At 47.1% G+C, this 25802-nt stretch overlaps 1 protein-coding gene across 2 annotated transcripts; it reads right to left on the reverse strand.

Annotated features, from left to right (window-relative positions):
• Nucleotides 1–4426: 4426 nt before the first annotated feature.
• GDE1 (glycerophosphodiester phosphodiesterase 1) lies at nucleotides 4427–24162 on the reverse strand. Of its 2 annotated transcripts, XM_084772168.1 has the most exons (7): nucleotides 23767–24162; nucleotides 17468–17643; nucleotides 13491–13596; nucleotides 13178–13312; nucleotides 11121–11213; nucleotides 8345–8556; nucleotides 4427–5025 (listed from the first exon to the last, which is right to left on the reverse strand). In XM_084772168.1, the coding sequence occupies exons 1-7, from the start codon at nucleotides 24025–24027 to the stop codon at nucleotides 4878–4880; spliced, it is 1131 nt and encodes a 376-aa protein (XP_084628294.1). In that variant the 5' UTR covers nucleotides 24028–24162; the 3' UTR covers nucleotides 4427–4877. The 2 variants fall into 2 exon arrangements, with proteins under 2 accessions (XP_084628294.1, XP_084628295.1); XM_084772169.1 differs by lacking the exon at nucleotides 13178–13312 and having other exon boundaries at nucleotides 23767–24159.
• Nucleotides 24163–25802: the final 1640 nt, after the last annotated feature.

Here is a 25802-nt window from a genome sequence, read left to right on the forward strand (position 1 = left end):
AATCTGGGAGGCAAAGCCTCTGGATGGTATGACTTGCATTCGTCCCTGACTTTGAACCAGAAACAGCCCCGTGTCGTCTAAGGCTGAAATATGATGAAAGGTCTCCCGGCTGAGCTTTATGTCGTTACTCAGTACAGGAGTCTTGGGGATGAACTAGAAATAGGGACTGTCCTACTTAGGGTTTCTATGGCTGCAACAAAACACAATGACCAAAAAACAGATTGGGGAAGAAAGGGTTTATTTGGCTTACACTTATGCATTGCTCTTCAGCACTGAAGGAAGTCAGGACAGGAACTCAGGCAGGGCAGGAACCTGGGGGCAGGAGCTGATGCAGAGGCCATGGAGGATGCTGCTTACCATGGTTTGCTGAGCCTACTTTCTTATAGAACCCAGGACTACCAGCCCAGAGACAGTACCCACAATGGGCTGTGCCCTGCCTATCAATCACTAATTAAGAAAATGTCCTACGGCTGGATCTCAACTAAGGCCTCTTCCTCTCTGATGATGCTTGTGTCAAGTTGACACAAAACCAGCCAGTAACAGGGAGGCGGAGGAAAAGAATGAGGCCTTGTCCCTAGCAGGTGATATGCACGGTCATCCTTAAGGTTTGTCTCTGAAGTGTCCTGTGCAGGCTCATGTTCTGAATGCCTGATCCCTGGCTGGTGACATTATTTGGGGTGGCTGTGGACCTTTTTAGGAGGCAGACCCTTAGTGGAGGAAGCAGGTTACTAGAGGCTGGCCTTTGAAGGTTGTATCTGGCTCCTAGTTCCTGCTTTACTCTTCCTGGTAGCCGTGATGTGAGCATCTGCTGCAGGCTCCTGCTGCCACAGACTGCGCTCTCACCTGATGGCATCCACAGTGGACCGAAACTGTGAACAGATAATTGCTTCCGTCAGACCTTCTGTTACAGCAAAGGCAGCACGTTTCGGCTGTCTAGAGGCAAGCCCACAAGAAGTCAGGGGTGACATGTAGAATCCATGCCTGCAGAGCTGGGCGTGGCGGCACCCGCCTTTAATCCCAGACTCGGGAGGCAGAGGCAGGGAGATTTCTGTGACTTTGAGGCCATCCTGGTCTACAGAGTTCCAGGACAGCCATGGCTACACACAGAAACCTTGTCTTGAAAACACAAAAACAAAAACAAACAAACAAAAAAAAACCCCAAAACTAACAACAAAAAAAGTAATCCATGATGGTCAGATGAGCTGCAGGGTCTTATTTCAATTTTATTTTTTTATTTTTTTTTTGGTGTGTGTGTGTGTGTGTGTCTGTTGAGATGTGCTCTGTGACTGAGCATGTGGTCAATTTTGGAGAATGTTTCATGAGGTACTGTGAAGGTACATTCTTTTGTGTTTAGGCGAGATGTTCTGTAAATATGTTAGCTCCATTCAGTTGATGGCATTGGCTAGCTCCAGCATTTCTGTTTAGTTTTTGTCTGGATGACCTGCCCATTGATGAGAGCGGGGTATTGAAATCAACCACTATCACTGTGTGGGAGTCAATCTGTGATTTAAGCTATAGTGCTGCCCCTTGGTGTGTCCCATATGTTTGGTGCACAGATGTCAAGAGTTGCACTGTCCTCTTGGAGTTTTCCTTTGGTGAGTATGTATGTCCCTCCCTAGCTCTTTAGTTTTGGTTTGAAGTCTATTTTATCAGGTAATAAAATGGATACATCATAGCTGGCCGTGGCAGCATATGTCTTTAATCCCAGCACTTGGGAGGCCGAGGCAGGTGGATCTCTATGAGTTCAAGACCAGCCTGGTCTACAAAGCAAGTCTAGGACAGTCAGGGCTGTTACTCAGAGAAGCCGTCTCAAAAACCGTAAATAAATGGATACATCAGCTTGCCTCTTAGGTCCATTTGCTTGGAGTATCTTTTTCCATCCATTTACCTTGAGGTGATGCCTACCCTGAATTGTGTTTCTTAGATGCAGCGAAAGGATGAATCCTGTTTTTGCACGTTTTCTTAGTCTGTGTCTTTTTATTGCAGAAATTGAGGCCCTTGGTGTTAAGACATTAATAAGCAGTGTTTGTTGATTCCTGTTGTGTTGTTGTTGTGTGTGTGTTCCCTCTTTTGATTGCTAGTCTGGGATTATTTATTCCTGATATGGTTAACCTCTTTAGATTGGAATTTTCCTTCTAGCACCTTCTTGTAGATAGATATTGCTTACATTTGGTTTTATTATGGAATGACTTTCTTTAGGTTAGGGAAAATTTTTCCTCTGACTTTGTTGAGAATGTTTTCTATGCCTTTGACCTGGGTTTCTTCTCCTTCTATTCTTAAATTCCTTAGATTTTCATAATGTCCTAAATTTCCTGGATGTTTGTGCTTGGATTTTTTTTTTTAGATTTAACATTTTCTGTAACTGAGGTAAACATTTATTATATCTTCAATGCCTGAGAATCTCTTTTCCATCTTTTGTACTCTGTTGATGAGGCTTGTCTCTGTGGTTCCTGAATTTTCCATTTTTATATTTCTCTGTTTGGGAGTTCTTTCTTGATTCTATTTCCACTTTCATGTCTTAAACTATTTTATTCATTGCTTTCCATTGCTCGTGTGTGTGTTTTTTTATATATCTCTTTAAGTTGAGATGTTGACATCTGGTCTTTGTTGGGTGGGTATTTTGTTTCTTGGTTTGTTGTCCTCTTTGGTTCTTTGGAGGGTGTGGTGGCTGTGTGTTGCCTGATAGTCATTCTTCTGAGGTCCTGCTAGGTTGGGGCCACTGGAGGTTCTGGACAAAATGTGTTTTCTGGTATTGGAAACTGACATTTAGGAATGGGGATTATCTGGGACTGGGGAGTAAAGGGGGTCCATAGGTGGGAAGACAGCAGGGTATTCCATCAGGATCTGCTTAGTCTGGGGATGGAACAGAGAGTGAGAGGAGGCCATAAGGAATGATTCGGGGATTGGATTTGGAGGAGAGGAGGGAGAAGTGAAGGTCTTCAGTTACCTGCTTCCTTGGCCCCCTGCGTGTTCCTAGGGAACTGAACTCAATGTTTACATAAACATTTTGTTATATTTGTGAATCTCTCATTGAGGGGAGATAGAAAATAAACTAGGGGCTTAAGAGGTGGCTCAGAGATTAAGAGCCCTGGCTGCTCTCCCAGAGGTCCTGAGTTCAATTCCCAGCAACCACATGGTGGCTCACAACCATCTATAATGTGATTTAATGACCTCTTCTGGTGTGTAGTTGTACCTGCAGGCAGAACACTGTATACATAATAAAAATAAATAAATCTTAGCCGGGCATGGTGATGCATGCCTTTAATCCCAGCACTCAGAAGGCAGAGGCAGGTGGACCGCTGTGAGTTCAAAGGCCAACCTGGTCTACAAAGAGAGTCCAGGACAGCCAATGCTACACAGAGAAACCCTGTCTCAAAAACAAAAACAAGAACAAAAACAAAAACAAAACAAAACAAAAACCCTAAATAAATAAAATCTTAAAAACAAAAAACCAAAAAAAGCTAAAGCCAGATATAAATGGTTTGGAATTAGATCATCAGAGCAACTGCAACCAGTAAAGACATTATATGGTGAATATAGACAGACACCCTTCTTTATAAGCACAAGGGAGGACCTGGGATCCCCAGGGTCCATATGAAAAGCCAGGCACAGTGGGTGGTACATTTCTAACCCGCCAGATGGGGGAGGGGTGGAAACCAGATCCCTGATGGTCACTGGATAGCCAGCCTGGTGGGATCCATGACGTTCGGGTTCAGTGAGAGTCCCTGTCTCAAAACAAACCTACAAGGATGGAGAGCGGAGAGTCTCTGTATGACAACGATGCATCTCCACAGCTCTCCCAAGACACCGCAGCGGTAATATGTGCTGGGAGTGATGAAAATGTTTCCTTTTTTTCATTCTATGTTATATGATAATGAAGGCTGAGTGGTCTCTGCAGTGAAACACATGGATCAAAACACTCAATTATCTCTACTGTCTTTGGCCAGAATCTTCACACATCCCTAATGTCTTTGGCAAGTTTCTTTTACTGTGATTTAACACTGTACCACTTCACCAATTTTGTTGTAAAGGACTCAAGGGAAGCATCTTAAACAGGTGGTAAACAATCAGAGTTAAAAATATACGCACACTGTCACTTAACCCCAACCACCTCCTACATGATACAAATACTCTATTGTGCAAGTAAAGATGGCAAGGCCATTCTGACAGGAAAGGTCTTAAGAAACTCAGACCTGCCTTTCTCAGACCCCAGATTCTAAGTTAAAGCTCCCTCCCTATCAGTATATATTCACTCACACCCAGGCCTGCCCCCTAGTGGTCGGAAGTGCTTACCACAAGATGTCACAGGGTGTTCAAGACTTCCTTTGCCTGGAGGCTAACGCAAGAGAGGCCTCCAGTATGCACAGAGCAGGCCCCAGTCCCTGACACCTTAGGACCAGAGGCTTGGTACACAATTTGCCCTATGTTCACCTTTCAATGATTTTATTAGTATGGTCACATGTTTGACACCTACAGGTTGCCGTTAACAGAGTTGACAACAAATATTGGACATAAGTGAATTACTGCAGTATGGCATGAATTTTAAAAAATGTCAACTTGGAGTGATTGTGCAAGCCCCATGCATTGGTGCCTGCGCCCTAATTGCAGGACCCACTCTGCGCATCCTTATGGCTCCGTTCCCTCAGCGGGGTTGTGGTTGGGGCCACCCTGTCTTTTTGCAGACCCAGATTTTTAGAGCAAGTATCAAGCCTTCCCTGGTGCATGGTCACCATGCCTGGTTTCTGCTTCTTGGGGTGAAAATATGACTATTGCTAGTGTGAGCCACAGGACCCCCAAGGCTTCTGCAAACAAAATGTTCTGATGTCCCTGCAAGAGGCTTCCAGGCAGTTTTGCAACTGTATTTCCTCCCAGGGAGTCTAGAAGTGAGGTGCACAGTCTTCCAACATGCTGTCAGTAATATAGCTGGACCCAAGGTGGGACTCGTAGTAATTCTTCTCATCAAAGGTGTTGACGGTCCAACTAACAACATGGATTCCTTTAGCTGACCACTTCTTCAAATAGTCCCTAGAGAAAAGGGGAAAACTGATTACATTAGAATGAGCAGCTGTCCCTGGAATTGAGCGAGGTCAAAGCATGTGTTTGTGTCAACAGTTCCCAGAGAGCCTCCAGCTGGCTACCTACTGCAGTCAGAAGGCTGAGAACACAGCGCGCCCTAGGCTCCTAGTAGTCAGGAGGATGCTGGGAAGCCAGCACACTGTGTGGCTCCTTTACACCGCCCCAGCTTCAAACACTGCAGTCACCAAGTCCTTAAAACTAGGCTGGCCCGTGGCTGTCCTCTTGCAGCGCACTGCCTGTTTCTTTCTGTACTGAAGAAGCAGCTCTTCCACAGCACACTGCACGAGCTCTCCCCTCCTCCCACTCTTCCCTTCAATTCACAAACAGAACTCGGTTTGCTCCTGGCACCCTGCCTGGTAAACTGTAGAACTCCTGAAAGTGCACTGACCTTTTCCTGAGTGTCCCCATGCCCAGATTACAGGAGAGGCTGCAATAAAAGGGCAGTGGCTGTGATACACAGCAGACACGCACCTTCTAACAGGAAGCCCAGAACAATCACATCTTCTCAGATTCACAGTCCGCGATGACTCAGTGATTTCAGACAGACAAAGGCCACAGCCCACATTCCAGACCTGGTTCTTTCTCAAGGCGAATGAGCTACCCTGGTGTGTAGCTGAGACATACTCAGCAGAGACACCACATAACCATTTTGATGAGGCCAGATAAAAGAGACCCAAGTGTGAGCCTCTCACTCTCTACCGTGACCATGTTCTCATGTGGTCCCCGCAGGGCTGGCCCTCCCTGACTGCAGCAGGGCTGGGTACCCTTCACCAACTGGCTGGCAGAGAAGGTAGAATTTGAACCTGGGCCTTGGGCCTGCAGGGAGGCACCTGCCATTCAACTCAATCACAGCCTTCTTTTTGCTCTGTTTTCAAACAAGTTTTTACTGTAGCCCAGGCTGGCCTTGAACTTGCAAGCCTTCTGCTTTAGCCTCCAGAGTTGCTTGGATTTCAGGCCTGTGACACTAGGGTAACAATCACCATGCCACTCTTCCTTCCCTGGGATCCCCTCCCTGTCCAGAGTACAAGGTCTATGCACTGCTGTCCTCAGCACTGTTCATGTGGGTTGTGGGTTGCCTTTCACTATTGCTCTCCATCTTATTTGAGACAGGGTCACTTGATGACCCTGGAGCTTGAAGCTTCAGTTATTCTGGTCCCCAGAATCTTCTGGTCTAGCCCCTGAGCACAGGGGTTACAGACACACCCCTGCTCCAGTCTTTACATGCATGCTAAGGATCCCTTGATGCTTGAACTAGAACCACTTTGCCCATGCGCCATCTTCTCAGCCCTCAGCTGCGGTTTTATATTTACTGGACTCACCATTGGATTGGCATCCCTGACCTACATTAACCTCCAGGAGGCAGAGAGCATGGCTTTGTTTCTTCACCGCTGTACCCTCAGCTTCCTCACAGAGCATCGGGCAGCACTGTTGGCCATAACCAAACGGCGCCAAACTGAATACATGAGCAAACTAGAAGTCATATGGAGACACACAGGGTGGATCTACAGCTGTAAAACTGCTGAAAGGAAGGCTCAAGAGACGGCAGCAGGGGAGAGAACAGACATGCTGTAGAAGACGAGCAGAAGGGAGGACGCGAGCTGTGGGCTGCCCTGCTCCTGTCTAGTATCCTACTCTCACTATCACTTCCACTTTTTCCCTTAAAATGCACTATAAAATTGGGCTGGGGCTGTGAGTTCCAGGCCAGTCTGCAGAGTGAAACCTGTCTTGAATAACAAAAATAGACAAACAAACAACTAGAGCTGGGGAGATGACTCACTGTAAAGTATTTTCCATGCAAAACCATCAAAACAAAAATAAGAAGGTAGTTGATGAGGTGAGCTGTGGTGAGGTGAGCTGGGATGGGGTGAGCTGTGGTGAGGTGAGCTGTGGTGAGGTGAGCTGTGGTGAGGTGAGCTGTGGTGAGGTGAGCTGTGGTGAGGTGAGCTGTGGTGAGGTGAGGTGTGGTGAGGTGAGCTGGGATGGGGTGAGCTGTGGTGAGGTGAGCTGTGGTGAGGGGAGCTGTGGTGAGGGGAGCTGTGGTGAGGGGAGCTGTGGTGAGGTGAGCTGGGATGAGGTGAGCTGGGATGGGGTGAGCTGTGGTGAGGTGAGCTGTGGTGAGGGGAGCTGTGGTGAGGGGAGCTGTGGTGAGGTGAGCTGTGGTGAGGTGAGCTGTGGTGAGGGGAGCTGTGGTGAGGGGAGCTGTGGTGAGGGGAGCTGTGGTGAGGTGAGCTGGGATGAGGTGAGCTGGGATGGGGTGAGCTGTGGTGAGGTGAGCTGTGGTGAGGTGAGCTGGGATGGGGTGAGCTGTGGTGAGGTGAGCTGTGGTGAGGTGAGCTGTGGTGAGGTGAGCTGGGATGGGGTGAGCTGTGGTGAGGTGAGCTGTGGTGAGGGGAGCTGTGGTGAGGGGAGCTGTGGTGAGGGGAGCTGTGGTGAGGTGAGCTGGGATGAGGTGAGCTGGGATGGGGTGAGCTGTGGTGAGGTGAGCTGTGGTGAGGGGAGCTGTGGTGAGGGGAGCTGTGGTGAGGTGAGCTGTGGTGAGGTGAGCTGTGGTGAGGGGAGCTGTGGTGAGGGGAGCTGTGGTGAGGGGAGCTGTGGTGAGGTGAGCTGGGATGAGGTGAGCTGGGATGGGGTGAGCTGTGGTGAGGTGAGCTGTGGTGAGGTGAGCTGGGATGGGGTGAGCTGTGGTGAGGTGAGCTGGGATGGGGTGAGCTGTGGTGAGGTGAGCTGGGATGGGGTGAGCTGTGGTGAGGTGAGTTATGTGAGCTATGATGTGTCAGTTGTTACACACATTTACAGCAAGAACTTATGGATAGGTTGCATGATTAATATGCTATAATAAATTGTAATTTAATGTTTTAAAACTAATAATAATGAAAAAGTGCTTGTCATTCAAGCATGAGTTCAGTCTCCAGCACCCACATGAAAGCTGGGAGACATGGCTGCCCACCTGTAATCCCAGTGCTCAGCGGGTGGAGATGGATCCTGAAGACTACTAGGCCAGCTGCACTAGATGCATTAGTGAGCTCCAGGCACAGGCACAGACACATAGATCTATAATCTATAAAATCTAGGTTATCTAGTCAGCCTGTTGGGAACACTGAACTGCGCCTGCCATCTCCCCACACACTTGCAGCAGCTGGCATTCTAACTTACCAGACACTGGGATTTGTGAGTCAGAAACAACCCAGTCTGCCCACTTCTTTTCTACCCCCTTTCCAGGAAGAGCCTTCAGGACATGTGAGGCCATGACAAACAACTTCCAACTTACGGGGAGACAAAATCCTTTTGCATAAGGAAGGCTGAAATCCCACACAGGTACCACAAGACATTGTGCATGCTCCAGTCAAGGAAGATGTCCAACACCACAAACATGGATTGCTTCCAAAAGACAGTGTAGCGCGGCTTCCCGTCTCCAGTGTGGCTCAGGCTCCAGGGTCTGTGCGTTAGGGCTGTTATTACCTTCTGATCCACTTGTCTCATCTGAAAAGGAATTTGGGAAAATAAAATGGTCATCAATATTTTAGATTTACCAAATATTCATTTGATGAGAAAGCCATGGTACCTAGTCCCATAGCTACTAAGTGTGCCATCTCTCACAAACCCTTTGCGAAAACAAACAACAGACGCGGGTGTTCAATGCGCAGCACAGTTGAGGATATCTTTCTCATGGTCCTACAGGAGCTATCAAATGGAGAGAGCTGGGCTGGGGAGGGAGCACAGCAGCAGAGTGGAAGCACGCATGAGGCCCTGGGTTTAGTCAGAAACACAGAGTAAGTGAGAAAGAAAATGTCAACCATGGGGCTGGAGAGAGGGCTCAGAGGTTAAGAGCACTGGCTGCTCTTCCAAAGGTCCTGAGTTCAATTCCCAGCAACCACATGGTAGCTCACAACCATCTATACTGAGATCTGGTGTCCTCTTCTGGCCTGCAGACCTACATGCAGGTAGAATACTGTATACATAATAAATAAATAAATTTTTTAAAAAAGAAGAAAAAGAAAGAAAAGAAAATGTCAAGCACAGGGTCAGGTTTTATTTGTCTGTCTAGGTTTTTGGAGACAAGGTCTTTGATAGCTTGGGCTGGCCAATCACACCGATCCTACTGCCTCTGGCTCCCAAAAGCCGGAGTTACAAATGTGCCCAACTTTCAGCGTCACATTTTAATAATCCTATGAAGACAAAGTTTTACTCAAATTAATCAAATAGCAATTTAAATTCAGAACTTAATGAGGATATAGCCATGATCATTTTAAGATGGGCTGATTAATTTCAACCCTGCTTATGGCAGGACTGAAGAGCTGTGAGGAGGGGAGGGGAGAGAGCAGGGAAGAAAGGGGGTGGTGAGGAGACTGGAGAGAGGCAGAAAGGAATGGGGCAGCCTGGGAGAGGTACCTCAGGCTATGCTCTCTGTGGCCAAGTGAGCCTGAGAGGCTGGTTCCAGGCATCTGTAAGCCTATGACCTTCACCCTGTGAAGATCTGCACTGCCACACACTGCCCCACTGCAAACATTTCCAATGCATGCTCTGTTGACCACAGTGGAAGGATACCACAGAAGAACTCCTTATTTTGGAAACTAGTAAATAAAGAGAAAGATTAAGTAATTATTCTGTTTATAGGGGAACTAAATGATAGATCAGGAGGGGGTCTCATTTATAGATGAATTCTAGATTCTGAATAAAACATTAACACTTCCTAACTTCTTACTGATAGACCTGGCCAGTGACCACCAGGAGCCCACAACGACAGCTGCAGCAGCCTAAGAGATGCAGTGTGCTTCTGACTGAGTACACACCTCCCACCAGGACATGACCTTGCTAAGAACAAGCAACCCAAACTGTATGAGTTCCTAGTGTACTTCATCAGTTTACAGGAAGCCAAGTGCAGGAGTCTATAAAATCACATGGGCGTGCAATCAGCAGACACAGATAAGTGCAGCAGCATAAGTAATTGCAGGACTAGAACAGAGCTCAGTGGCAGAACCCTTACCCAGCAAGCATGAGGATCTAGCAACACACGTGAGCACATGCACACACATGCACTTTCACACATGTACATCTGGTTTCTCCACTGAACACTGAGAGAGAGAGGAAGGGAAGAAAGGGGGTCAGAGAGAGGGAAAGGGAGAGAAGGAAGCAAAACTGTAGATTTTAAGATTAAAAATGAAGGGGACTGGAGAGATGGCTCAGCAGTTAAGAGTATTGTCTGCTCTTCCAGAGGTCCTGAGTTCAATTCCCAGCAACCACATGGTGGTTCACAATCATCTGTAATGGAATCTGGTTACCTCCTCTGGTGTGCATGAAAACAGAGCACTCATATACATAAATGAAAAAAAAAAACCAATAAAATATATGTATTTATTTTTTAAAAAGATGGAAAACAAATACTTATTTGGGTATTGATAAAAATGAGCATTTATAAAATATAACTATCAAATTTTTATTTGAAAAGTTAAAAGCATTCATGGAACTTCTGAGACATGAAAACTTCTATTTCTAATCTTTGATGATCTGATGCTAACAAGGGCTTCCTGGGGAAGATCAGTGGGGCAGAGAGGAGACGGGGACGTCCATGGCTAAAGGGGATTCATGTACTAAGCATTTTTATGTGCCTCTGAAACACTATATAGGAGGGGTTTTGTTGTTTTGTTTGAGAGTTTCATTATACAGCCTAGGCAGATTGCAAACTCAAATCCTCCTGCCTCAGTCTTTAAGCGTTGTGATGATGAGCATGTCCCACCACACTGGCAAGTCATTTTTAAGGCATGTTCTACTGTTACTCTTTGGGATGTAGGGCTGTGGATTCAAGCGCTGTTCTGTTAATATTTATGAAGGTAACATGAAGGAGCCTCTAAAGTGCCTGGCTAAGAGACGGTGCTCAGAAGAGGGGCTGTGCACATTACAGAGCAGCCAGAGCGAGTGTCCCCTGGAGACTTCCCTGCTCCTAAAGCAAGAGCCTCTTGACTGTGGTTGCATCTATCTTACGCGTACAGAGGCCACCACTGTTATCTCTAGCAACTAACCCGACATGATGGACAAAGTCTGAGTACCTTATAGATGACTTCCGGCAAGAATGAGCAGACCATACTGTTGTTGTACAGCTGTGGAAATTCCATGTATATATTCTTTAGAGCAGCAGAAGCCTGTACAATAGAGTCACATAGTTAAAAATCTAACAAAATACCGTCATGCCAGCAAGTAACCGTTACATGTTAAGCTCAGACACTAGCGACTGAATCAGAAGCTTGCTAACACTGCGTGTATATGGCGATGCTGAAAGTAGCAACCACCTTCCCTGGCACTGAAGTACATTTTAACCTCGCCGCAGAAGGAAGCGGCCAGGCTCTCCCGTACCACCACACTGAGAGGCTCATCAGGAGCCACACTTTGGGGCACCATGGCAAGCTATAGGTTAGAGGAAGCTGGACACAAAACTGTAAGTGCCCTTCCCAGACTCTGGTTTAGCCACTAGGAAGAGCTTTGTCGTGTCTGCAATCTGCCTTGCCTAGAAGCAGCCCGAGGCTCCCAGCTGGGGATTCCAGAGGGTGACCTGCTCAGGACAGGGGACTGGAAGGACCCACCAGTCATCATGGAGAACACAGGGGACACGGCTGGAGTGTGTGTGTTGGGGGAAGATATGGGAAAGAGCTTGAAGTCTCTCAGCTCTTCTCAAGTAGAACACAAGGAAGAGATAATAATTTCAAAACTAACATTTATATCCGTTTCTGAAACACAGTAAGAGTCACCAGACCTCACAGATGTCACCACCATTGCTGACTCTGGAACATGACACACTCCCTCGAAGTAGAAAGGAGCACAGACGTTCCACAGTCCTGCCTGCCCTTCACTGATGAACTGGGTGAGGACTCAAGGACTCACAGCCCTGTGTGGTAGCCATCTTATCCACAATGAGAGTGGAGCATGCCGAGCTTACCCTGATGCAAGACCCATCAAGGTCCGGCAGACTACAGTGCTATACCCTTGGCTTCCGGGCTGTGTTAACTTGGGTTTCTTGTCAGCATCTACCCTGTACTGCCACAATGGTCCATGAGGTCTCTGTGTTCCACCCAACCTTGGCTGAAAACTGTAAGCACCCATCTGGAAACACGGGCTGAACGGCTTTGAGCAGCTTTTTTCTTACTCCATCCAGGCTACCCCCCCATGCCCCATTAAAACAGCAAAAAACAAAACAAAACAAAACAAAACCAGAACTGGACATGAAGGACAGGGCTTCCTTGGCTTCAGGGCTGATGGTCAACATCAGCAACAAAGCCTGAGGAGCTCATTAAAAATACACGTGGTGTGGGCACATTTGGGTGGCAGGCACACATACATGTTTAGCATGTGTGAGGCCCTAGGTTCAATCCTGGACACCAAATGTACAATTAAATACTTAGAAACGTACTTGATCCTTATATGAGACATCTTCAGCATTGCTCCCTTGATGTGGCCTGTAAAATCCTCAAGCCGACCTACTTTAAGTAGAATAGGTGCTTCTGGGGATTCTGGTTGGCAGGAAAACCTAAGTACCTGTAACCATCAGTCCACTGGGATAATAATTAGTTACAAGCATTCCCCTCTTTCCTTCCAAATGGAAGTTTACTATAGTAAAATTCAAGTGCACACTTGTGCTCATACTTCGGGTCCTAATAATTGGTTTAAATTATTTCCTGGGATTAATAAGAATTCTCCTCCAGTGATGAGCACTAACAACCGTGACTATGGGAAAAATACTCATGTTGTCCAAACGAGGGACAAGTATTTGTTTTAGAAAAGTTGGTTATTAAACAAGTGTCATTAGAACTGTGTTTTACCAGTGATTTCCAATGCAACAGGCTTTTGTGGACATAAGCACATGTTTTAAACTTTTGATTTTAGGAATTTCATACATATTTCAAGAAAATAGAACAATCTTCTGAGAAAAGCACAGATGCTCAGCTCAACAACAGAAGTGAATGTGGTGACGGTACTCACACAGAGGGACACACACTGTCCCATGCACGGCGACAAGCTCTGAGTACAGCAGCTCCTTTTAAACTCCGGTCCCTAGCCAATGCCCTCACCCCATGAGTCAGACATGAGGAACTGGCCTGTGTGCAATCTTTACCTCCTTTCTGTGTGGTGAGGGCTTTATTGCAGGTGTGCTCTGTCCTGTCTGCATCCCATCTTTTGGAAATGTGTTTTGTAAAACCTGATCCTGCCGCTCTGTGCTGGTTGAAGACTTGTAGGAGCTGCTAAAAGGCTCCATAAAAGGAAACATTTCCAAAACAAAAGTAAATGGCATTAAATACTTCCATTAAGTATTGTATAACTTATAAAAATAGGGAAAGAGAATATGTAAAAGATATGGCTAGTTTTGAATATGGTCAGCCTTACATAGACATCTTTTTTAAAAAGCAAGTCCGTGGGGTGAACTGTACCATATCTGCATGGCCTTTGACATCAAAGAAGATTGTGAGGTTATGGCTCAGGCACTCTGTAACGGCTTCCTTCAGGGTAGGGATCTTTTCATCAGGGAACTCATTTCTGCAAGAGAGGAGAAAGGAATGGCTCACAGCGGGGAGCACAGAAGACCAAAGTTTATCAGAGCAGATGGTTTTACAAATGTCTCCCAAGCCGAAGCCAGGAGTGCTTTCCTCCTCTTCAGCCACACCAGCCACTGACTTACTATAGGTGCTGAGCCAAAGAGCCACAGCATGTAAGTGACAGCACTTCCACAGACCTGGAAACATACCAGTGACCTGCTCATCAAAGGGCAGCGCACACCCACCTCTGAAGAACCCAGGGACTTGATTTTAAGTTAATCCTTTCTTACGTAGGGAAAACAATCCTAGCATGTAGGTATATTAGCTGTACTGTTACGCAGCTACTGGCATAAAACAGCAGTTCTCAACCTGTGGGTCTTGACTCCTTTCCACAGGGGTTGCCTAAGACCATCAGAAAACACAGATATTTACATTACGATTCATAATAAAATTATAGCAATGAAATAGCAACAAAATAATTTTATGGTTGGGGTCACCAGAACATGAGGAACTGTAGCAAAGGGTTGCAGTTTAGTAAAGTTGAGAACTACTGGTCTAAAAGAATATATATCCTGCTAAAGAAGATGAAGCGTACGTGCCTTCCTCTCACAATGACATTTCACTCTACGTGATTCCACCCCATCACTATTATCTTGGCTTGCTTGGATAACTGCATGTTACAGGCAATTCCCCCAGCCGTGTGTGCTGGTGTCCGCGTGCAGAGAGGGGGAGTCTAAGCTGCCGTTCTACTGACCAGCCTCTCCCATCCCTTGTTTTCTTTTGCTGAGGCACAGTCCCACAGGCACAGGGCCCCACACCAAACTAGCTAGTGTGAAAATACCTCTTTTTTCCGGAATCACGGTTCTAAAACAAGCAAAGCACTTCATCTGGAGTCAATACTGGGAAGGCTATCCGCAATAATTTCAGAATCAAGAGTACTTATGTGGGGCTGGAGAGATGGCTCAGTGGTTAAGAACACTGGCTGCCCTTCCAGCAGACCCAGGCTTGATTCCTTGACCCCAACAACCACATGGCCCCGCACAACTGTCTGTAACTCCAGCTCTAGATGATCCGCTGCCCTCTTCTGGACTCCTTAAACACTGCATGCATGCAGTGCACAGGCATACATTGCATGCAAAACACATACATACACACACACACACACACACACAAGCTCAAAAAATGTTTAGTTATGAAATTGCTTGAGAGTTGGCTCAGTGGTTAAAAGCACTCAGTGTGCTTCCAAAGGACCCAGGTTCAATTCCCAGCACCCTCATGGAGGCTCACCACTTACTCAGGAATCAGGCACATACGTGGCACACAGACATACTCGCAGGCAAAGTCATAGGAATATAATTAATTTTTAAAAAGTAGTTATATAAAAGACATTAAGACAGTACTCTAATTCTATGCCTTCTTTACAGATTCCAAATGGTGATACTGAACCTAAACATTATTTTTTGCTGTGTTAACTTTAATGACATCTTAATTTTTTTTATTACATTCATTCATTCATTCATTTTTTTTTTTTCTCAAGACAGGGTGTTTTTGTGTAACAGCCCTGGCTGTTCTGAAACTTGCTTTGTAGACCAGGCTGGCCTCAAACTCACAGAGATCTGCCTGCCTCTGCCTCTTAAAGGAGGTATCGCACCTGGCTATTATGTATATTTAAGGGGAGTAGTGCCATGTCACTTATGTGGAGGTGATAGAAAAGCTTTTGGATGTTGGTTCTCTCTTCCCACTATGCCGTGGGACATGTCCTGAGGACAGCTTCAGTTGTTAGGCTTGGTGGCCAGCTGTCTCTGACTCCGACCCCGACATCCTCCTAATGGCTATCTGTTATCTGCTGTAATACTAAAGCCAGCCGACTCTCCAACACGGAGGGCAGCGAGGTGTCTGCTAACAGGAAGAGAGGGTCAGAGCGTGGGCCCTGGAGTTTCAGGTTATCCACATTCTTCCCAGCATGGAGTCAGTTGGCTTTGATGACTTTAATTTCTTTTAAGTCTGAACCATTTTACAGAGGATTAGACCTTCATCGCTGGGTCAGACAATCAACAGTCAAGGTGTATTGGCCACTGACCAGGGAATTGACACTACATTAAAAACAATGAGCATGGGCTGGAGAGACGGCTCAGAGGTTAAGGTCACTGACTGCTCTTCCAGAGGTCCTAAGTTCAATTCCCAGTAACCACATGGTAGCTCCCAACCATCTATAATGAGATCTGGTGCCCTCTTCTGCTGTGCAGGCACACGTGCAGACAGAACATCGTATACATAATAAATAAATCTTAAAAAACAAAAAACAAACAAAACAAAAAAACAAACCAAAAATCAAAAACCAATGAGCATGCATTTTTATTATTAAAGAAGACAGGGGCTAGAGAGATGACTCAGAAGTTAGGAGCACTGACTGTTCTTCCAGAGGACCCAAGTTTGAGCCCCTATATGACAGCTCACAATTGTCTGTGACTCCAGTCTTAAGGGATCCGACATTCCCTTCTGACCTCTGTTGGTACCAGGCCTGCATGTGATGAGACATACATGCAAGCAAAACACCCATACACAATAAAATAAATAAAAAAACATTTTTAAAAGAAGGAGAGAAACTAAGCAGCCCCATTTCAAAGCACAGTGCCTCGTGTTTCACGTCACAGGGTGTGGACAACTGTCGGTGGAAGGTAGGCAGTTCGGTGGCCCTGGGACTCAGACATGCTAAGTCAAAGGTAAGGACTGGTGTGACCTCCTATGTTCCTGAGTACTCAGAACAGAGTGTTGGATTTATAACAGAATTCTTCTGGAACATCTTATAAAACTAGGTCTGAACATCTCTCCTCTCTCTCTCTCTCTCTCTCTCTCTCTCTCTCTCTCTCTCTCTCTCTCTCTCTCCCTCCCTCCCTCCATGTGCGTACATGTGCATCCACACACACATACACAGACGACGTAAGTTTGATACCATTAGAGGACATCATCCAGTTAGACATCTAAACATATCTTTTAGTTTTATAGGGTTAAAAAGACATGAACAGCAATCAGAACCAGTGTGGTGGGTTCATGGCTTTTTATTGTTGTAACTGAAACTGGAATATCAAGACTCTAACCTTGGCTTTTTTTGCTTGTTGGTTTTTTGGGACAGGGTTTCTCTGTGTAGTCCTGGCTATCGTGGTCACTTTGTAGACCAGGCTGGCCTTGAACTCAGAGACCCTCCCGCCTCTGCCTCCCGAGTGCTGGGATTACAGGTGTGCGCCACTGCGTCCAACCTAATCTTGGTTCTTATAGGAACTTATCACTTTCTCGTGTAGATCGCTTAACTTCTCCAGCGTTGTCTGTAAGCAAGATTAATTTCCTACCTACGGTTTCCAAGTCTAAGTGTTTATCTCCACGTATAGCTCAGTTCTTGTACAAACCATGCCAAGATCTCAACCCTTTGTGCTGGACGGACCACACTGGAGCAGGGGCTGAGTCTGGGGACAGTGCCATCTCAGAGCTTTACTAGGACTCTACTCCTTACATTCTCGGTCCCTCACAAGCTGCAAGGATGGAGGTGGTGAGCTGCTCAGTGGTGGAGTCATTACTTAAAGAACGAGTTGGTGCATCTGAAGGCAAGAGATTGACAAGCTGCTGCTTTCAGCCTCTGATTCTAATTTAAAGGAGGCAGAGAGTAAGCTTGAGTTAGTGCCTAGAACTCAGACAGTGCCGCCCTGGGAGAACTGCTGCAGAGGCCGGATCCCTGCAGCGCCAATGGGTAAGATGTGCACACTTTCCTGTTGTTGCTGTGGTGTCCTGCTACTCAGGAAGTGAACATCCTTAAAAGGTGCCAGCGCCGGCCTGTGACCACCAGTGGTGGCTGGAGGAGCTGTGTGGCGGTGACTCACCTGAGTCTGTGATTTGCTGCAGGGTTAAGTTTCCTAATTTGTTCGAATGTCAGGTCACATAGTCGGCCAGACCCGTCTGTTGTCCTATCTACTGTGTTATCGTGCATCAAGACGGGAACTCCATCGGAAGTAAACTCGATGTCCAGCTCCACGCCTGTTGCTCCATTCTTAGCTGCCTTAACAAAAACATCAACAACATTAATGTCAACAGCTACAGCTATCCTCTTACATCTAAACATGACAGAAAAGCGACATGGCTGGTGACACAGACAGCTGGCTTACAGCTTTCTGCCCCTTCCCTCTTCTAGGTTCCCATGGGTGCTAATGCTGCCTCAACCCTCACTCCCGCTCTTCACACAGCCACAGTGGCAGAACAAGGAGACTTCTGACACCAAGTTTTTTTCTGGGCGATGGTGGCTTTGAACACTTAGACTCGGCAGTTTGCCTGCTGAGGTGGGAAAGCTGGTGACTGCTCTGCTTCCCATGACTCGGCCACGTCACAACTCTAGTATAAACTAAATGAATCTGGATTGTGCTGCTTTAACGTCATCCTCTCTCAGAAACACCAAGACTGCGTATGGGGGACAACTGTTGGGGCATGTCTGTAACACCGGCTATAGGACCCGCGGTACTCGGTGGTGGCATGCCTCCCTGCCGCCTAGCACGCAAGTAAATAAACAACAAACTCCTAGCACTACCTTAGCAGCAGCCTTGCCCCCCCCCCCCCCCCCCCGGCCCCACAGTGAACATAGGAAATGCTCCTTATACGCAGTTTTTCATTCTGGCTCACTGCAAACATACATAGAGCATAGTAAAAAGCCTTAGCATGTAAACCAAAGGAGATGATAAAAATGAGAGTGATAACTTTTGCTTTGCTTTTAGTTACTCTGTGTTATCTTGGCATCGCTTTGTAGACCAGGCTGGCCTCGAACTCATAGTGATCTGCCTGCCTCTGCCTCCCGAGTGCTGGGATTAAAAGCGTGTGCGACCATGCCTGGCTATGATAACATTTTTCTTTTTTGGATAACATTATTATAGCTACTATTTACTAGCCTTTCTAGTTTCCAAATTTTACTGTGTTTCTTGTTTTTTAGGGTTTCTTTTTGAGACAGGGTTTCTCTGTGTAGCGCTAGCTGTCCTGGAACTCATTATATAGACCAGGCTGGCCTTGAACTTACAAAGATCCACTTCTGCCTGCCGAGACCTCTGTGTCTTTACTATTAATGGCTTGAATCGAAGGTCTAGCCATCGCAAGGTTGGCATGAGTGATGCTCCCTGTTGCTCCCTTACAGGCTTTATGTACTCAGCACACAGTGAAGTACCCAGGAAGGACATGCAGCACTGTGCGTGTGCAGTAAGCACTCCAGACTCACCACGGTATATACTGTGCTCCTTTAAATATTAATAAAAGGCAGATTCTCCATTTTAGAGGTAAAGAGTCAGATTTGCTAGCCATGTTTAAGGGGGGAGAGTCTTCTATTTTATTTCAATAGTTTTTTTTTTTTTAACCCGGATCATATGGTTATACACCTACATATTTTTTTGTTTCACTCATGTGACCATGAAACCTCCTCAATCTTAATTCTCTCTCTGGCTACAGCATCTAGGGTGAATTACTATCTGTCCTAGCTTTAGCTTCTTCATTAAGATGACAGTCCTGAAATGCGCCACAGGGTGGTGAGGATGTGGAAGTAATGCCTGCTATGAGCTTGGAACCCAGCTCAGCGCTGGCATTTTCCACGAGCTATTATGACAAGAAAGGTAAGCTCAGTGGCAGTCACTCTAATGAAGAAAGCTTCCATCTATATTAAAGGTTACAACCTTTTTATGTTAAAGTTAAAATAGACCTTAAATCAACATGGGTTATGTTTTATAACCCAAAAATCAAAACTCAGTGTACAGCACACATTTCCCTCACTATAATATAAATAACATCATTATCTCTTGATGCTGCACTAGACATTTAGTTGTACTTTTCTTTCTTTCTTTTTAACAGAGCTAATTCACTTTGTTTTTTTGTATAAAAACCCTTATGTGGTAGCCATAGCTGGAGCCTAGGTCCTCTGAACAGAGACTCTAATGTGGATTTTCACAAGATGATCAGTGAATTCCTGATAAGGGGACTTGGTGAACAGTTTCTTTCCAGAGGTCGGGTGTCAAGTAGCTGTAGGTCTTGGAGACTGGCATCAAAAATGGCCTTGGCAAAGTTGCCCAGGGTGGCAGTACAGCCCCTGCATGTGACGGCTAAACAGTCAGACCTGCCGTTCTAGCAGCGGGAACTGCTACACTTCATCTGCTCTTCAGACCAGGGATCCACCTGACGCAATGTTAGGGTCCCTGTGTGTGCTCTCAGACAGAGGTAGGAGCCCTACCGTGTGCTCTCAGACAGAGGTAGGAGCCCTACCGTGTGCTCTCAGACAGAGGTAGGAGCCCTACCGTGTGCTCTCAGACAGAGGTAGGAGCCCTACCGTGTGCTCTCAGACAGAAGTAGGAGCCCTACCGTGTGCTCATCACACAGAGGTAGGAGCCCTACCGTGTGCTCTCAGACAGAGGTAGGAGCCCTACCGTGTGCTCATCACACAGAGGTAGGAGCCCTACCGTGTGCTCTCAGACAGAGGTAGGAGCCCTACCGTGTGCTCTCAGACAGAGGTAGGAGCCCTACCGTGTGCTCTCAGACAGAGGTAGGAGCCCTACCGTGTGCTCTCAGACAGAGGTAGGAGCCCTACCGTGTGCTCTCAGACAGAGGTAGGAGCCCTACCGTGTGCTCTCAGACAGAGGTAGGAGCCCTACCGTGTGCTCTCAGACAGAGGTAGGAGCCCTACCGTGTGCTCTCAGACAGAGGTAGGAGCCCTACCGTGTGCTCTCAGACAGAGGTAGGAGCCCTACCGTGTGCTCTCAGACAGAGGTAGGAGCCCTACCGTGTGCTCTCAGACAGAGGTAGGAGCCCTACCGTGTGCTCTCAGACAGAGGTAGGAGCCCTACCGTGTGCTCTCAGACAGAGGTAGGAGCCCTACCGTGTGCTCTCAGACAGAGGTAGGAGCCCTACCGTGTGCTCTCAGACAGAGGTAGGAGCCCTACCGTGTGCTCTCAGAGGTAGGAGCCCTACCGTGTGCTCTCAGACAGAGGTAGGAGCCCTACCGTGTGCTCTCAGACAGAGGTAGGAGCCCTACCGTGTGCTCTCAGACAGAGGTAGGAGCCCTACCGTGTGCTCATCACACAGAGGTAGAAGCCCTACCGTGTGCTCTCAGACAGAGGTAGAAGCCCTACCGTGTGCTCTCAGACAGAGGTAGAAGCTCTACCGTGTGCTCATCACACAGAGGTAGAAGCCCTACCGTGTGCTCATCACACAGAGGTAGAAGCCCTACTGTGTGCTCATCACACAGAGGTAGAAGCCCTACCGTGTGCTCTCAGACAGAGGTAGAAGCCCTACCGTGTGCTCTCAGACAGAGGTAGAAGCCCTACCGTGTGCTCTCAGACAGAGAACATCTCCCTCCTTCTTTATTACATCCCAGGATGTAAAGCAATGTATTTTCATCTTGTATCTATGCTTCCTCATCCATTTACTGTAACTGATATCCAGGCAAGCATAGTCTTGGCCAAATCACGCTGCTAAAAAGACAGAGGAATGGTCTCTGTGCCTGGTTGAGTATTCTTTAAGGCAATTTACATAATTGTGAGCATAAGTGGAGCCAATGACCACCAGGCGCTTTTCTTCTTCTGATAGTGAGCTTACATACGCCCTCCACTAACCCAATGGCTGTCCTCCTACTCTCTTTGCCTCAGCCTTAATTCTCTCACCTTTGTTCTGGATCACGCCATCCTTATGTTCCTGGGAAATAGCTCACACGTGGGATTTCATTAGGCTTTAGTTTGTATAGATTAGTTCGCTGACTCCCCATCGCCTACTCATAGACGCCACTGTTCTTTTCATTTTACAGAGGGGGAAACTGAGGTCAGGGCTGAGACTACGGAGTCCTAGTTCCTTTTACAGCTCTGTATTTTCTTTGTATAGCTACAAGGAAGAGAGTATTGGATAATGAACAAGGTCCTTAAGCTAGACAAAGAAACTAGAGAGCCCACATTCAAATATCCTAGAAAATATTTTAACTTATGCCAGAGAGCATCAAGCTGTCCAATCAGAAGGCTTTGTTCCCTAAGGAGCTGTGCCACAGCTTTCCCATCTAGTCTACGTCGCAAAGAAATGAGAAGACCAGTGGTGGTGCACGCCTTTAATCCCAGCGCTCAGGAGGCAGAGGATCGATGTGAGTTTGAGGCCAGCCTGGTCTACAAAGTGTGTCCAGGACAGGCAAGGCTACACAGAGAAACCCTGCCTTGAAAAACAAAAAACAAACAAACAAACAAAACAAAAAGAAAGAATGAGAAGACCTTATGTACAGCTGTGGAAAAGGTCAGGTGTGATGGCGCACATCTTTAATCCTAGTACTAGGGAGGCAGAGGCAGGAGATCTTGTGAGTTTAAGGCCAGCCTGGTCTACATAGCCAGTTTCAGGACAGCCAAGGCCCTGAATAGAATAAAAGCTGTAATATTTGCAAATATCCCAGGGATTCCCTCCGACCTTGGGGGATGGTCTGATGTATTTTGATGCTAATTACAGCTTGCTGTCTCAGTGACCCAACGTTTGCTTAATAAAAAACCATCCCACCTGGGCAGGGCAGGAGATAGGTGGGACAAGGAGAGAGAGGAATTCTGGGGAGAAGAGAGGAGGAGGAGGAAGAGGAGAGAGACCTGAAGTGAAGAGAGGAAGGCCGCCATGGGCTGGCTGGAGGAGAAGCACATGGCCCACAGCGTGGATGGAGAATCCAGCCCAGATGAAGAACATTAGCAAGTATTTGGGATTATGGATGAGAGATATCTTGATACAAGTTATTAGAAACAGATGGCATGGGATCCCTGCCTCAATCCCATGCCAGCCCCACCATGGGAGGTAGCTTAGAGGATTGATATCTGCCCTGCCCCAAGTTACCTAAGGCTATTTTAAAATATAACAAGTGTCTGTGTCTTGATTGATTGCTAGCCGGGGCTACAGGTAACACAGATAATTTTATAAAACAATACTCCTATACACCTCAAGTCAGCTCTCGGAGTTCTTTCTTTTTTTAATTTATTTACTTTTATTGTATGTGCATTAGTGTTTTGCCTGGAGTTACAGACAGTTGTGAGCTGCCATGTGGGTGCTGGGTATTGAACCCGGGTCCCCTGGAAGAACAGTCAGAGTTCTTAACCGCTGAGCCATCACAGTGCCTGCTCTCGGAGTTCTTATGCCTACAGCAAACTAACTATGAAAGCAGTTTAGCTGTGATGTCACTCCACTCCTTCCTTTCATTTTTGGTCTACAATTAAATCCAAAGATGCAAAGCCAACATGTATGAATGATGACCATGGTACACAGAATTGCATAATGCACTGAAATGCTCTTGCTATGCAAGCTGACATTAATAAAACATGACTCACAAGGGCAGGGGTTATCAAAATTCTCCGGGTGCCTTGTAAAAAAAGACAAATATTGACAGAAGTCTGGCTGCCAGTGTTAACTATGAAGGTGGGTTTGGAGAGAGGCCATAAGGATAGCACCCAAGTAATGTAGAGGACAAAAACTAAACAAACAGAAACGCTGTGATAAGGGCAATTTAGAACCATCTTGCTGGGCCAGTGGTAGTGCATGCCTTTAGTCCCAGCACTTTAATTCCACTAGAGGTGGGTGGATCTGAGTTCGAGGCCAGCCTGGTGAGATCCAGGACAGCCAGGGCTACCCAGAGAAACCCTGTCTCAAAACAGAAAAGAATAATCCCATTTACTGATAAGAACCTATTTGACCTGGTTCATGTTGTAGTTCATCCACACTAGATTTTGTTCTGCTCCTGGAAACCGGGACCACATGCAAGCTTGTGTGTTGTCACATTACCACTCCAACATGAGCCTCACTCGGGACCTTTGCACATGTCATCAGCGTTTCCTGGGAACACTTCCCACGGATCCCAAAGCCCGCTGTAATTGTAGCTCCAGTTCAGTCTCTAGTTCATAGGAAACTACTCTGTCGCAACTCCTCCCTAGCACTCCTTTACTTCTGCTCCATAACTGCACGCCCCCGCCCTTAAAGTATCCTCCTATGTTATCTCTCCCAACCAGGAGCCTTGCCTGGTTCTCGGCTGTTACCCCAGCGTCTGGCACAGACCAAATCTTACAAGTACCAGCGGAATTCTAGGAATAACTGAAGTAGGGAGGGATGCGGAGGGGAAAGGACGGCGGCGGAGCAGGCCCGAGGGTGGCGGGGGGCTCACCTGCCGGATGGCCGCCAGCGTGTTCTCGGGCGCGTCGTGACTGCCGCCGCGGTGGGCGATGGCAGACACGCGGTCACGGGGCTTGAGCACCTGCAGGGCCCGGCGGGACGGCACCGGCTCGAAGCTGAAGAGCCGCAGCAGGACGTAGAGGCTGCCGGTGAGCACGCAGGCGTTGAAGGGGCTGCGCGTCACCACCAGCAGCAGCACCAGCACGAAGGAGAAGGGGCCCAGGAGGCCGCCCTGGTCCTCCCACAGCCACATGCCGGCGCCTGCACCGGCACGGACCGGAGCCCGGGACCTGCCGGGTGACACTCAGACGCTGAGGTACTGGCCACTGCCGGAACCCTCCGCTGGGAGCAGCGCTGCACAATGGCGGCGTCGGACCCATCTCGAGAAAGAGCCCGCCCCCCTGGCCAATCAGAGTCCCGGAGCTGCGGCACTGGGAGGGCCGGAGCCGCTGTCATGGCAACAGAGGCAGGCCCAGGCCCCAGGCCTGGGTTCCAAGGGTGCTTTGGGGTAAGTGAGGTGAGGATGGGACCTCAGCCCTGACCTTCAGACTCAGTGGAAGGAGGGAGAGGCTGCCAAGGCTTCTTAGTGACCTTGAATCCGACCTCGAGGAAACAAAAGGCTGGGTAACTTTGAAGGAATAAGCTGCTGAACCTGTTTATTCAAGATGTTTCTAGAGTTTCTATATTCTATTTATTTCTATAATCAATAGCGTTCCTAGAGTTCTTCTGGGTCAAAACCAGGGCCAGTAACAAGATAAGCTTACCCTGGAGAAGGAGTGTGATAAGCTTTGCTTAGTGAACCAATCAAATAGTAAAAAGCAGAGAAATGACCACATCTGGAAGAGGTCCAGTGACACACACCCACACCCAACTTCATTTTCAGGGTTCTGACCTGAGGTTTAGGTTTAATAGAGGGCAAGAGGCGTGCCTAGCTAAGAAGCCCCTCCCACCATTGTCCCACTTCTTCCAGTCTGCCCTGAAAGGTCTCAGAGAGCCAGAACTCTTGTGAACTTAAAGAAAAGACAAGTTCTGTTTCAAGTTGGACACAGGCTCTAAGACTTTTTCTTCCATCAAAATGAGACCCCCGAGGAAATTCTAATTTCCTGGGGTCCATGCCTCAAAATGATATGAAGAAGAGAGACTTAAAAGCGTCTCTTTGGAATACCTTCATTCCTGCAAGGGCTGTTCCACAAGGACACACAAGATGTCGCCTCTTAGTGGGAGCATCTTCCCCGGGGGTGGGGGGGGGGAGGGGATGAGAGTTACTGAGCACAGTAATAATACAAGGAAAATTAAGGGGTCGTGGGAAGGAAAAAAAAAGCCTCTACCAGAAGCGTGGCTAAAGTCACTTGACTTTGACTGGGAATCAAGAATCTCTGCACATTTAGGCCACATTCCTTTCATACAGAGATGCTTCAAGTTGGAATGTTCAAATAGCAACGACTTGTGCTTAAGGTCTGATAATTTATGGCGTTTCTCCTTTTCCAGATGCAAACCTGCAATTTACTAGGAATCTCATTGACAGTAAAAATACATTAACCTTTTTGTGTGACCTTTGTGACCCATAGTCAAGGATTGTGGTTCTTCCCAGGGTGTCCTCAGAGCCACCTTAAACCTCACTTATTGGGCTGGAGAGCTGGCTCAATGGTTGGGAGTACTGGCTGCTCTTCCAGAGGAATGGAGTTCAAGTCCCAGCAACCACATGGTAACTCATTAACTGTAACTAGGGGCTCTGACATCCTCTTCTGGCCACTGTGGGCCCTGTCCATATGTGGTGCATAGACATACATGCCAGTAAATCACACTTAAAATAAATTTTAAAAATCTCATTTATTGAAAAAAAAAAGTAGGAAATTTTTCTTAAGAACTACCTAAGTTGTAAGGAGCCTCACTAAAACTTATATACAATAAACTCCAACTCTGTTTCGTATTGGCTCATCCTTAACATTTTTCCTTTGGTGAAGTTAGGAAACCTGTCTTCATCTGAGCGGAGGTCTCTGAAAAGAATCAAGTGGCAGCATGGCACGG

The sequence above is a fragment of the Acomys minous genome (genome assembly GCF_964271855.1).
Source record: "Acomys minous genome assembly, chromosome: 2".
Lineage (NCBI taxonomy): Eukaryota > Metazoa > Chordata > Mammalia > Rodentia > Muridae > Acomys > Acomys minous.